General features: G+C 39.6%; 1 protein-coding gene across 1 annotated transcript in view; it reads right to left on the bottom strand.

The window, feature by feature from the left end:
• Window positions 1–14,893, bottom strand: part of CHAT (choline O-acetyltransferase) — a 28,685-nt gene that overhangs the window by 13,471 nt on the left and 321 nt on the right. Inside the window, exons 2-7 of the mRNA XM_009870706.1 lie at window positions 12,884–13,075; window positions 10,596–10,714; window positions 9,128–9,181; window positions 6,299–6,479; window positions 5,149–5,326; window positions 956–1,125 (exon numbers count right to left, since the gene is read on the bottom strand). Coding sequence (XP_009869008.1) covers window positions 956–1,125; window positions 5,149–5,326; window positions 6,299–6,479; window positions 9,128–9,181; window positions 10,596–10,714; window positions 12,884–13,075 — 894 coding nt within the window. The remainder of the gene's footprint in view (window positions 1–955; window positions 1,126–5,148; window positions 5,327–6,298; window positions 6,480–9,127; window positions 9,182–10,595; window positions 10,715–12,883; window positions 13,076–14,893) is intronic.

Below are 14,893 nucleotides of genomic sequence, written 5' to 3'. Positions count from 1 at the left end.
AAAGTCTGCTTTATTCTCATCTGCCTGAAACCTTTCAACTAGTGGTCCTGCAAATAACAGGATTCTAACTAAAACGGTTTGTTCTTTAAAAACACCATTCTGGAGTATGCTGATCATGTCATTTGCAGTGGCATAAATCGAGAATCACTGCTGCAATGGATCTGCACTGGGCAAGTTGGTGCAACTGAAATTAGTGGTTTCTCTTCATGTTGCTGTTCTTAGATATGGTAACAGCAACAAATATTGTGCAAGGGATGTATCAGAGTTGTTTTGAATTTTTCATGATGTGTCAAGATTGTTGATAGCTGGAGATTAATATATTGTATAACCCTGGGTCTAGTGCAAAATGTGAAAATAACAGTATGATACTTTCAAATATGACAATCAAAATCTGATTGGGAAAAGGGCTGGAGAAATCAATACATCCAGGAAAGTCCAACAAGGATGTCATTAAATGAGTAAACAGTCTGTTAAGTGAGGACCTAGTACTAATTTGAGCATATGCTAAGTTATAAGCAATAATATATCTAGGGCATCAGGAAAGGGTGTGAGAAAAGAGAAAGCCACTGTGCTTTCCTATTGTGGGATGCTAGTCCAGCATTTTTATTTCATTTGATTGAGTCTAATTAAATTCATACAGCTTTTAATTTAATCAGATGTCTACCTACCTGTATGTCTGGGTATCTGTCTATCTCTTCAAGTGCAAAGAGCAGCTTCAAGCTAGGTGAAAGCATACCTGTGTTGGAGAAGGACCTCCACACTATCAGCAAGGCAATAGGTTTGCTTCCTTTGCCTGCCAAGGACAGTGCTGCTCATCCCAATCCTGCCTTGGCAGATGCTGAAACCATTTTCCCCTCTTTCTCCCACTTCATTCTAAGTGGTCCCTACCACGAGGGCGACCGACTGGAGTCCTTTGCCACGTGCAAGTAATGTCATAGTACTGTAAGGTTTTTACCTGCATAGGTTTGTCATACCAACGATTGGCCCCGTTTTTATGGTAGCCTCCCCCATGCAGCAGCTGCAATGCCATGTTTGTATCACTGAGTTCCACCCCGCTTGGGCTGTCCAGGCACACCAGGCATACGCACCGTTCAATCATGTCAAGAGAGTCGCGGTTAGTAGAGTCTGGGGATAAAAGAGTGAAATGTTCACATGCTCTTACCTGTAGTGCAGGACTGGCCAGGGAAGCCCACTGCCTCGGAGAGCCCTGAAGATCTGACCCTGGCTCTGCAATGGGCTGGTGTCTGCAGAGCTCTCTCAGCAGCAGAATATCTCAGTGCAAGGAAATGTTACACCAAGGCATTCATTCACGTGTTAACTTTTGCAATATCTCTGTGTATCTGTCATATGATTCAATAATATCCACTTCCTTTTTCTGCTGTTCATTTCCTGAAGTAATTATATTACAGGATAGATCTATTTGACTCTTAAAGCCAGCAATGCTTACTTATTTTATGTACAACAGTTATAGAGAGGACAAGTGGAAAATAGAGAATTTCAGACCTTACGCTATTGCTTCAGTGCTGCAATATTATACTTTGGAACAGCAGGACTTATACTGGTTTTGTGCTGTTCTCCCATTAAAACCCTTTTCTGGACAAGGAACAGCAGGGGCCATGTTGTTTTTATATTGTTGTATTAAAGTCATCTTCTCTCTCCTGTACCTGGTCATTTCTTGTACGTCAGAGAAAAGAGCTGTGAACTGGGTATATTGCCTACATCACATGAGGAAACATCTGTGGATGAGGTTGTGAAGTTTACTATTGGAACATGGTATTGTCAAAACCATGGATTGCCGCATTCCACTTCCCTCCTATCACTAGTGTACCGCTGAATAAAATGTGCTTTTCCTGACTCCCTTTGTTTCTCTTTTCTATCCTATCACTCTTGCTTCTAGGTGGACTAGAAAGGTTATTTTTATGTTGCCCTCAGTGCTTTCCTCCTTATTTATGGTGTATTTATACAGTGGGGTTTTTTTCTCATTTTCTTTACCTTCGTAATATTTCTGAGGTAAAGATTTGTTTGCTTCTGAGGGCCAGTTTGAGGCGTAGGGAATATTCAATTGTGAGCACTTAATACAGCTCTTAACTGAAAGGATAAAAGTGAGGGACCTGTAACAAGAATTTGTTTTATTCAAAAGCATATAGCATCATTAATTGCTGTTAAATGGTTGTTTACAAGAACAATGGAAAAGGCCTTTCAAACATCAACTTTTAAAATTCCTACCATTCTTAACAGATCAGCTTTCATCTGCTGGTTTTGCTAGATTTTGGAGAAAATGTTTTTGTTTCAGAACATCCTTGACTAAGGATATGAATTCAGATGGATCAAAACTTCTTGCAAATCTGTGCCGAGTTCAGGAATTCTGCGCTCAGTTCAGGGGGACAGAGTGTTGTCTTCCCTTGCTCACAGAAGCAGAGTCCTAGGGAAGGCACCTAGCATTCCTCCCGGCTCATACAGGCTTGAGCCAGGGGCTTGTAACTGATAGGACACCCAGAGAGGCTGAGCTTTCTGCTAGTGATCTGTGCTGCCCTACAACATGTGAAATGCTGATATCCCTGTGAATTGTCTTCAAAACCATTCAGGAGCTTTGTAAGGGAGAAGGCATGTCCCTGTGCTCTTGGCTGTAACACTTTTCTAGTATTTGACATCATTGATATAGCTGACCATAACTGTAGTATTTTTTTAGTTGATGGACTGGGTACATCAATGGAAAAGCTGAAAATATCTCTATGAGTGGAAGTTACTGATATTTGTGGACAGACACCTTCAAGGAAAAACTGCTTGGATAGTGATTTACAAACTGCTCACAGCTTGCTCAGCATTCTGCTTGATGTCGTCTGATAGGTTTATAGAGATTTCATTGTGGCTTCTGCCCGCACATCTTGGATAGATATGAAGCCCTTATTCTGACATATGGCTTCAGGGTATCTTGAGTCTAGGTATTAGAATGAATAAAATGAAGCTCTGCTAGAAACAGCAAAGTAGGGGAAAGATACCTTTACAGAAAGAAACAGACATGTCCAGAGAACTGATCAAACACTGAAAAAATTATCATGTAAAGCAGGCAATGAGCTGCAAAAGAACTCATGAACCATGACTTTAGATGGAAAAATAAATATTTCCAGGAAGAGCTGAAACAGAGAAGTGTGAGAATAAGCCTAAATCATAACAAGGCATTTCTTATTCTTCTTCCTTTCTAATGAACACAATTGCACTGAATTGGCCAGTCAACTTTTGGTTAGTTGGGGTTCTGGGTTTTTGTTTTAAAAAGAAAAATATGAGAAGATAGTTTTGAATCAAATTCAGATATCATGAGAATGGGCCAGCAGCCCCTAGAAGTAAGAATTTACTTTCTGTACTTAGGAGAATTAGTTCTGCAGCCTGAATGCAGTTAAATATTGAATGTGTCGATAAATCAGTGATGTCTGGGTTTATTAAAATTTTTTTGAAATTTTCTCACCTAGAACACCTCTCTTCTACTTGTATGTCTCCACAGGCCCATATCTATCTCCTTCATAACCTCTGCAAAGTGCTCTAGAGGTCTTCTCCATCCTGAAGCATCATGTCTGTCCCTGCCCAGTACAGAATAGTAATGGAGTGACTACTTTCACCTCATGCTGCTTCACTAGAGGCTTTTCTCTTCCTCTGCTAGTTATTGTTGCATGAACATTTCACCACAGATAAGAAAGAAAAAAAGAGCTATTAATCATGTATCCATGTGTAACATCAATCCATTATACTATATAGAGGAGCTGTGCTAATATGAGAGGTCTAGGACAGGGATTCCTGCTTAGATTAGAGAGGGCTCACATCATGATACTGTGACATTTGCTAGTACAGAATCTGGGATTTTTTCAGCTGTGTAACTGAGTTGTTTTGCTTCCTCATTAAAATAAATATTTTGGCAAATGTCAGGCAATCCAAAACCACTATAGAGATGGTTCTGCTTGTTTGTCTGGATCTGTCTTTTTTTATTTAGGATGTAGGTTTATTTAGGCTGTAGGTTTACAGAGATGATTTTGCTGCAGGTTTCGAGGTATTCACTGTTTTACTTAAAAGTGTGGCATGAAAATAAATGATTAGGTGTTTATCTTATCTTTATTAAAGTAAGGAATCTTTTTTTTTCTCCTGCTTTAAAAAGAAAAGATGGGGATGGGAAAGCCTGAAGACGGGACTTGTACCACTTCCCAGTGTGTGTGTTTATATAAAATTATCATAAGCACAGAAAAACTTGAATAAGAAAAGGGAAGATATTTCCTGGGGATGGTAAACATATTTTGATATTATGAGCAACTCCTCCAGGGATTTGTTAAACCAGTAATATTTTCTGTAGCATTGCTGTGAGGGGAGTGAGCGCATGGCTGTGTGGTGCTTAGTTGCTGGCTGAGGTTAAACCACGATGTGAGGATAAAGAGATAGTTAACATTTTTTTCATGAGGGAGAAATAAATATCTAAGTCATATAAAATGGCAAAAAGAGGCCATTTACCTCACAACTTCAGGGTAAAATATATAAGGTGTCAAGCGATAAAGGTGACTAATACCACCCTTTATTTTCATCTATTTCAAAGTCAGGCATTTGAGTCCAGAATCCAAGACAGCTAAATGCTGCCTATTGTTGGAAGAGAGAGAAAACTATCTTCAGATAATAACTGGTGTCACCTTTCCTAGATGCTTAAGATTTGGACGAATCAGCCCTGGTGACCAGAGAGAGTACACAGTTAGATTCAACAGATGTTTAACACATAGATGCCTTGGTTAGATGACATGAAAAATGTCTAAGAGTTGCCAAAAGCTAAGAGGATGTAACACTCCTACTGATACAAAATGGATATGAAGAAAGAGACAAATCACAAAATCTGATGTAACGTAATTTATGTGATGAAAAACAGAGAATGGAGTGAGAGCTATTTACATGGTGTCGCACTTAAACATACACAGCTGAAGGGTCAAACAATATCTGCTGCTTCCCTGGTTACACACACTTAGAGGTGTTGAGTTTCCTCCTGCTAGAAAAATCAGCAGTGAGGTTGCACATTCAGTCTTATACCTGCTGTGATGTTCACTCCCAGAAAAGAAAAGCAATTATGGTGAGGAGGAAGAGGAGAAAGATGATGAAGAGAAAGCTGGGACTGCTGCTGCTAACCTTTCATAAGGATTGTCCTGGCCTCTGCCCACTCTGTTCTTCCGTCTGTTGTCAGCAGGCCAATTGGAGGCAGCATTTCTTCTTCGTTCTCTGCCATTTTGGCTATCTTTTGTAACTGAGTGAAAAGATCTCCCTCACTGAGACGACGGAAATTAATGACAACATCCAAAACAAAAAACTGCAAAAAAATGACAGAAGTCAGAAGAACAGTTACAGATGGGTTGGACCCTTACCGGTCCAACATTTTGCTTTTGCCTGGGTAGGTGATGAAATGCTAAAGTCCTGCCTGGAGAGCCAGACCTGCAGGCAACGGAGCACAAAACTACTGGGGACTTGGCCAGGGCTCACTCCTCCTGTGTTTTAACACCAGTACAATGCAAGTTGCCATGTATTGTGTTTTGGGCCCAAATAAAACATGGGTTATTTGAATAAGCTTAAAAAAAAGAGAAGAGAGAAAATCAGGAAGTATGAAAATAATTTCCATGGTATTATTTGTTTAAAAATAACCTAGAGAATTTCCCATTGAGATGAAAACAGGATGTCCTGGAAAAAGGACCACTAGGCTCTACCCCTTTATTTCAAGGGGGTCTGAAGACATGGCTTCAGTACTACAGACAGTCAAGCTGGGATATAAGGCACTCTGTCCAGCCAATATACTCTGCTGCTTGAGGGCATTTATTGGTTGGCCCAGATTCACTCTAATGCTTCAGTATTTCTCCCTGCACCTGTGCTAACTTCCTCAGGCACAGCTTAGTCCCCCCCTGGATGAGATGGTGGTATATATGCCTTGCTTTGTGTGCCAATACTTGACTGTCAAGAGAAGAGCATTTCCAGCAAATGCACTCTACTAAGATTTTTTTTCTCTGTGGTTTCATCTCTGTTTAATAAACATTTTTGTTTGAATGAGAAAGCAAATGAATTCTGCCACTTTCTTCCTTTCTGCATCACTCCTTGGAACAGAATGTCGGCTAAGGATAAAAGTGCTGCAGAAGCACCTTTTGGAAATATTGACAGCAAATGCTTGGTAAGAAGTGAGCTCATACATGGCATGCTGTTATGTTTCTGAATAGTGGTAAGACTGGGCTTTTCTTGAGTGAATTTAAGAGATCTAAGAAATACAGAAATGTATAAAAAAAGAATACTCATTTACCTGATTGTTACAAGCAACAATGATGTGCTCTGGTTCTGGCATTACACTGCTTTTCTGGGCCACGAGAGTATCTTTGGTATGTCCTGGAAGACGATAGGAAGAAAAGAGTCCATAGTATTGCTTCATACAGAGAGGATGACCAGACAGCTGTCCACGAGCAAAATCAACAGGTAAAGCATGGCTGGAGAGAGAGAAGGAGAAAAACAAAGCCAGAGGAAAAGAGGGGAGAGAGAGACAGAAAGGAAATCTAATCTGTCCTTTGTTCTGTTACAATTAGATCAGGTATAACACAAATTGAATAATAAAATGAGATTACAGTATAAGGGAAATAGATTAATTCCCATACCAAAGTTAAATACATCATTCCTGGCAGCTTCATGCATATTCATTAAGCAATTGCATTATCATCTAGTGGAAATGGAAAGAATAGCAGGTCACAAGCAGCTTTGCAATGTGCGTGGGAAGCTTGCTTAGATTGGACCCTGGAAACTTGCCAGGACAGAAGTCAACAGAACAGCTGGAAAAGGTATAGCACCTTGAAAAAAGTACTGATGGAATTCACTGCAAATTATGGTGGCCCTGTACTGTTCAGAGTGGTTAGAGAGTGTCTGAGAGAGCTTTCCCTGGTCAACAGGAATGACTGGAGCAATACAGAGGGCATTTCGCTTTTCCACAGAGCCTTGCTTATGGGTGAATCTTACTTAGACCTACAGGGGAATAAGTGCTGAAACGCCATTCTCTTTTTATTGGAAGGCATGTAAAAACACTGCCTTCTAAAAGGGTTCTTTAGTGGCCAGAAAAAAAAAAGTTATCACGATTACGATTATGGATTGTAAAATACCCATAGGCAGCAGGAAATAATGGTTCTGTTGGTTGTGAGAGGCTGCAGAGACCACAGGAGGAAGATGATCTTGTGGTGCAGAGGTTTTCCCTCAGCAAAAGAGGACTAAGCTTCCGGCTTGCCAGAGACAGGCAGGCTCAAAGAAGCACACAAGGCGAGCTACTGTCGTACGGCTGACACGGGGTAATGTTTTATGCTAGTTTGTCGTGTTTAACTGTCTCTTTAGAACTGCTGCAGTTCTAAACTTGGGATATTCACTCTAGTTCCTGAATCTCAAACAGTCTGTGTCACTTATTTCCTTGTACAGGTTTTGGGTTTTTGGTTGGTTTTTTTTTGTTCCTTACCAGCAAAACAGAGTTATTAGTGTTATCTTTCACTCCCATTTTGCATGATATAGAAATCATCTTGTATTTAACACAGTTTTAAAGAGTATCTATGATGATAGAAAACAGTGAAATAGCATGGTAGATTTAGATAAGACAATCTGTAATTATAGCAGCTAAGAAAGGGGTTACTAACACTGACTGGTGGCACCAGAAAATCTCATACTGATTTAGGAGATGTCTGTGTAAGATCTTGTAACACTTTTATGTGAGCAAGTTAGGCTTTGTTTGAAATATTTAGTCCTGACAACTGCACGGGATATCTGCATGGTTAAAATTAAACGTCTGGGTTTGGGCTGTGTGTGGGATTATCCAAGAGAAGATGCAGTACGCTTACTGGCAGAAGTCCTTAACAGCAACAAGTGTGTGTCCTTGATAGTTATATAGGAGGGGTGATAAGCAAACAGTAATGGCAATATGAAGACACAGTAGTGAGGATTTAAATGATTATGGATTTAAGGCAAGCAAATCTGATCACAAGAGTCTTTGGATCTAGAGTAGTGAGGTCAAAATAATAAGAATTTAAATTATCCTTTGTTTGAGCAATGTGGTTTCTTTATCTCATCTCAGATGCTGTTATATAAAGATGCAATGAATTACATTAGTATGCAATAGTACTTCATAGCACACCAGTGCTGATGTATACAGTTGCATGGCACATCTTGGACAAAAGCACGTGTTCCTAAATACATACCTCTTCTATACTTTCTGAGTAGCTGTCAGACTTTTGAAGTAAAAAATCAAACAGCCTCTTCCTCTTTCTTTTATCTAAATCATAGATGAGAGGGACCTTGTTGTTTGCCGTCCTCATCCAAATAAGCCTTGGTTAAAGCACATCACATAGGCCTCTTCCAGACAGCAAAATGACCTTCCCCACTATGGTGCTGTGTCTGTCGTGCTTGGCTCTCTATTGTTTCTATTCTTTGGGGAGCAGTGATTTCAGCAGTAAATCTGGAACATACTAGGCCAGGTGCTATGTAAAATGCTGTGATGAGGCACCTCATATATGACTTCAAGAAGCATGGATTCTGCCTGTCTTTATATACAGAAAGTAAGGATGGCATAAGTAACTTCTTATTTTTACTAGCCATTGAACCAGCCTATCTGTGACGAGGCTTCCTTCTCCTGGTGGGATGTGTTCTTTCTTTTTTGAGGGAAGGGAAGTGAGGGGCCTGATGTTGTAAATGAAGGGTACAGAACGCAGAGGGGGTGCAGCACCCTGGCAGGTGTCCGGTGCTGGGGAAGGTGTGCAGGCTGCATAACTGCAGTGCTGCTGCTCGTTGGGTCTGGGGAGTACAGCCTTCCCGGTGTGTTCTCAATAGCTCTTTTAGGCAGAGTGTGTGTCCTTTGGGCTGCACTGCCCATGCAAGAGTGATGGCTGCCAGGCATCAAAAAGGATCCTTCTCCAACTTGTTAGATTGCAGTAATAAAGCAGCAAGTGCATTAAAAAAAATGCTGAAGCGCTTGCCCTGAAGCATGCTGGAGCCCCTGCTCTTCCAGATGGTGGAGAGATGCCATGCAGCCTGACTTCAGGCATATTAGAGCACCCTTGAATCAGAAGCCCCATGGATACCTGAGCAGCAGCTCTCCTTCCAAGCTACTTACGTGTCCAGTAAAGCTTTATAGTCTTGCACTCCTGAAATGAGATTGGCAGCAAACCTGCAAGTAGCAAAGAGAAGTGACATCAGTCTTTTGTCATTTGGCAACACTGGGCTGTTTCTGAGAGACAGAGGAGAGCCTGAATGATTGATGACACAGCATAAGGAGAAAAAGACTTCTGGCTTGGCAAGAAGAGCACTCTGCCCCCATCCAAAACCTAAATTAATTTATGTCAAGAGAAATAAGAAATCCTAGAGATGGTCCCTTCAAATGGTTAAACAGACTACCACAGAAGGAAGCCTGAAAGCATTTATTTAGAGAATGGGAGCAGAGGCTGAATATTTAATAGAAACCTTAACATGGGTTTCAATATCAATGCTCATAAGCTGTCCAATTTATTACAGTACTTCCTGTCCTAAGCAGATATTCTTTTTACAGAGCTGTGGACAGGTGTACTATTCCTGACACTGACCATTGGCACTGTGTCTGAATGGGAGGCTCTGAGAAAAATATTTCTAATGCATGTGCATTAGAAGATGCAAAGTGGAGGTTTTTTGAAAGCTGTGTGCACAGTAAATTTAGGCAGTAATGAATGGAAGCATTTATAGTTATGTTTAAAGCAAAAAGATACATTGGCTGTCTATGCAAAATGTTAACACGTATCAGCATCAAGATTCTGGCTGGTTTATAATAGCATAAATTCATATGCAGTTAATTCTTTCAGTAATGAGCAGCTAGAGAGTGCTAAAGACAAAGAGGAAAACTGCATTATAAGAAGGTAGTTTTAATATGGTTTACTGTTTTAAAAGGAGAAAATGTTTTAGCAAAGGCTGAAGAATGGAATCCTTTTTTAAGGGTGTCTGGAGAGGTATATTCTGTGCTTGGCTACTTGCTTACCTTTTCAGTTTTTAAATTACTGTAATTAACTGCAACAGCTCAAAGGAAAAAGGTCAGTTCAGGGCTGGGAAGGATGAGCCTGAATGGAAGCAGTGTTCTTTGGAAGGAATGATTTCTGAATTTTTATTCTTAGATCCCCTGTGTTTCTGGTGCCCTTTTGGGCACCTGAGAGGGACAATTTAATGCCAGCATGGCCTTTTCAGTTTTCAGGGTGGCTATGAGTCATAATGATGGCAAGTTAAGGATTGCTTTCCTTTAAACAGTGTGTCAGAAATTAGTATTTCTTTTTTCCATGGCAATTTTTTTTACTTGAATCATGCAATGAAAAGCTTTGCAAATATTTCTTTGAAATTTATAAGTCACATGGCATTTTTTTTCATGCAATAAATGTAATAGTAATGACACTTCCATTTCTGAATGTAACCCCTTCTGAGTAAGCCCAGTCAGCAGGGCTAGTAGGAAATCCTTTAGTGGTTACAGCCCTTATTTTTTAATGAAAGTTGATCATCTTTTTGTAAAAGCACCACATTTAAATATCCTTTCATTTAGCAAAAGCTGCAAAGTTGTAGTACATTACCTCAGCTGGTCATTTACATCCTTGAAATACTGACGAGCAAAGATAATTGCTGGGCTGGAATTGACTGGAAGAGCTAGCCGGTTGTTGAGGTACATGTCATCCAGCCAGTAGTCAAACACCTAAGGGAAGGGGACATGAAATCTTACAGCTATGAACAACATGGGGAAAGGTGGTCTGGGGGTGAGGGGAGAGTGCTCGATGTCAGGCATGGGCTCTGATTAATGGAGCTGCTGAGCATTTTCAGTCTGGGCTGTGACCTCAGCTCAGCTGAAATCAGCCACAATTCCATAATCCTATTTTTCAATCAATGGCAATTTACAGTGTGTTCCATTAAAAAGTAAACAAGTTCCATATTGTGGTGGTTTGGGTATTTTGTCATTCGCTTCTCTCTACAACAGAAAAATGTTTGAGTACAACATACTAACTGCTGACTCTTGAATAGTGATTGGGATATATTTAAGACATGAACGGAATTTACTAGTGAGGGCTTTCCCCAGGGGACTTCAAATACTTGTCAATAACGCCAAGATGCTCTGTTGTTAGCCATCAGATACCATCCTGTAGCAAGACAGAGTGAGAAAAGAATTTCCTGAGCCTAATGGTTTGGTCCTGTAGATACTGGCATGTGGGCTGGGCCCCTGGAGAATTCTCTCTGTGTCCACTGACAAAAATGCAGATTACTGATGCTTGACCCAGACAGAAACACATAATACATTTTTATTGAAAACACAGATATATGGTAACTGCATTCCTTTATGTCTGACCATTATTTGGAAAATGGAGGTTTTCCTAAAAAGATCAAATGGTCTTTCTGAGTTTAGCAGGCATGCTTTGCATACAGTAACTATAAACAACAATGAAATTATGCAAAAATAATTACGAATGCATGCATCAGTTGAAAAAGTTTTCCTCGGAGATATTTCACTGCTGTTAGAACAGATGCTTCCTTCACAGTCTCTAGAGTCTTCAGGAGAACAAGATAGAGCTGTGCTCCTGGCAAGTTAGATTCCAAATCAGAACATTTCTAGTTTATTTTAAGAATCAGGTATTTAGTTTTAATAACCTGTATTTAATATTGAGATGTTTCAGAAAATGCTTATACATCCTGCCTCTGTAATTTCCATGCTGTAAGTGGTTAAATGAACAGTTGTCTCCTGGAACACTATTTGTTATCTGGAACACTATTTGTTATCATGAACATTATTTAAGTGATGGTTCATTTAACCACCAAAAGAATGAAGTTCTACAATCAGAATAACAAAATGAGATTGGGCAGAATTTAGTGGAGCCCTCAGAATGTGGCAACAAGTAGTTCAGCAATTAAGCACTGCGTTTAAAATAAAAGCACTACCAGTACCGTAGCTTATTTTTCTGTCTCTTTCAGCAATTTGATGGAGTTTTCTTGTGCATCACACAACTGAAAATGACATTTTACTGACATGAGTAGCAAGCCTGGAGGATTCCACTGAATCTGTGAAACCACTCAGTGTCTCTACTCCTTGCTGGGATGGAAGGATTTCAATAAAGCCAGTGTTTCTAGTTTTCAGCTGCCATATTCTAACATGGTTAATGCAGGCAGGACAAACAGTGACATTGTGGAATGATAAAATCTATTTTATCGACAGCTTATTTAATTTTCCTGTCTTGGGAAGCAAAAAGTAGGACTTTTAAAGGCTGAGGTCTCAGCATGGTCTAGGTGACAGATATTTATATATGCATGTGTATATCTGACAAAGTAAATACTTCAGGATAATTACATTGTGATGTGAAAATGAATGGCAAATAATAGTTTAATTTAAAAAGAGTAATTCCTCTCCCAAAGTATTCCATTCAAGAATAATTTGACTGCATCAGAACTTTGGCTAGATGGGTATGCCAGGCACTTTTTACAGCCCTATCAGAAAGCATTTTTCATTGTAATAGAAACTCTAAGCCCTGTTACTAAAAGGGAAGGGAAGGGAAGAAATTACATCCAAAAATGATGTAACACAGTGCTTCCTACAGGTAGAGCTGACATCTGCATGCATTCACCCAAGGTGCATTAATTGCCTTATTTATGTCAACAAAGTGTTGATCTGAAAGAATAATAATGACATAGATTTTTATGTTGTTTGAAAATTCTAGCCTAATATGTCTGAAATATTCACTCCCTTTGGCAGGATCTTATGTGACCACTGTTTGCATTGACCCACTGAAAGAAAGCAGTGATCACACAGAGAACATCACAAAGAGTTCGTAAATAAGCATCACCCAACACAGCAATTATTTTGTCATCTGCATTTACTTACCCAGTTGGTTGTCTTTTCCCTTCTTTCCTCAAGGATTTGCTGCAAAGATTCCCCCAGGCCTCCTGTAATTCCAAACTGCTCCACAATGACCTTGGTCTTTCTGAATTGTTCCTCTGGCACCAAGTGTTTCATGCACTGCAGATACATGTGTAAGGTCTGTTGCAGTGGTGGGACTGGAAGTTTTGGCACTGCCTAATCATAAAAAAGAAGAGATAAGCAAGTAATTCTACTTGTTTCCAAACCATCCTCTTTTTTTCTTCTTTTTCTGATTAACACATTGCATCCCTGTTTTAATCCATTTATTCTGTTTTAGCCATTGAGATGCCCAATTACTGCAAACATAATTGTGGGACTTCAGTAGGGTTTCATTAGGTCTGGATTTTAGGGCACTAGTATGTAGTTGTATGTAATACTGAAGCAGTGGTACCTCTCTGGTAGCTCTATTTGTAGGCCTTTGGCTGATAAGGATTTCAAATGAATATGCCAGGAAACTAGTGGAAAACAAGAGAATATTCCTTAGTAAAAATTGCAAGACAGACAGGCAAATAGGCACAATGAAAGCATATAGCCTGAGCTAGACTCTAGGAAATCTTCAAATGCATTATAGCGTAATAAAATAATGCATTAAGAGAAGATATTTAATTAGTAAAGAAGTGCATTTAGCTTGTGATCAGTAAAACCGTGGGTTAATACCTCTCTGATTGATAATGTGACTGATTATAAAATCACAGAAATAGAAGACATGCAGGTCTACTTGTTTATTAGCACTGACTGCATTCAATCCTCAATAAACCTGTGCTTTACCCTGCCAAACCTCTGCTGTTGGCCAGTCTGGAGCCCTTTCAAAAGGCTTGATAAAACTGTTCTACTTGCTTTATTCTTATCCTGTTTGGAGTAGGAAAACAATAGTATCTGGGAAGAAAACAATGTCATGCTGTCCATGCAATTAAGTTTGTTTTCTAATGTAGAATTAACCAAGTGAAGTGTAATGAGTCATTTAAAAGCCAGAGGAATTATGGGGGCAGTAGGTAAATCAAGCAAGGAGGTACTCCATGAACAATCAAGAAATTGCAAGATGCTGTAATGCTCTAAGCATTGTTTTTCAGGGAGGTGGATGTGTCCCACAGTTGAGAAAGTTGTCTAATCCAGCTGTGCTTGTCCATTAGTGATTAGCGTAGAACATAAAATTTTGGAGGGTTTATTTCTCTAATTTGATTTTTGCCTGTCTCCTAAAGCAGGTACAACTCAGATTTTTTTAATAGCCCTTGATGTACCAGACACTTGTTTTCACAGGATCGCAGGACCACAGTGTGGTTTTGTTTGGAAGAGACATGTCTGGTAGTCACCTTAGTCCCACCTGCTGCTCAGAGCAAGGCTAGCTGCAAACTCCTTTGCTAGTGCATGCAGGGATGGAGAAAGTGCTCTAAACAGAAGGCAGGGAGTAGGTGTCCTCTGAGCTCAAAAAAAAGCTCTGCCTTTTGACATCCACAGAAAAGTCAGCGTGTCACTGTGTTTCCTTACCTAGGAAGTGAAGATTTCAGATACTCAGAAAAAGTGTCATAGGATTACCTGTTACTAATGTAAATGCAAATCCAATTTAGCCTGCAATGCATCTTGGATCTCTGAAATAAAAGAATGGTAATTCTACAGTTTCAAGATAAGTTTAGTCAGAGTATATCTCTTCTGTCATTGATTTCATTGATGTCAGTGGAAAGAGACGTGCCAAATAATATTACTTTTTGATACTTAGCCTTGGCCTTACTTCTCTGGGTAAGGCTACTATACAGTTTATGACTTTGCGTCAGAAAAAAACCTTTAAACTCAAGGGATTGACTAATTATAAGCATACACATCTGGAATCTTTTAAATCAGCTTTAAGATGAATCATATGTGATAATTTGAGAGTTCTGTACTCTTAAGAAATGATTACATGCCATGTCTGTATAGTAATGCATCTACTGTTGTGTGATAATATTTCACTTACTGGAATTCTTCAAAGGATGTTGAAAG

Source organism: Apaloderma vittatum, unplaced genomic scaffold (genome assembly GCF_000703405.1).
Source record: "Apaloderma vittatum isolate BGI_N311 unplaced genomic scaffold, ASM70340v1 scaffold43385, whole genome shotgun sequence".
Classification (NCBI taxonomy): domain Eukaryota; kingdom Metazoa; phylum Chordata; class Aves; order Trogoniformes; family Trogonidae; genus Apaloderma; species Apaloderma vittatum.
Note: the sequence above shows the minus strand (reverse complement) of the source record. Positions and strands in the feature narration are given on the sequence as shown.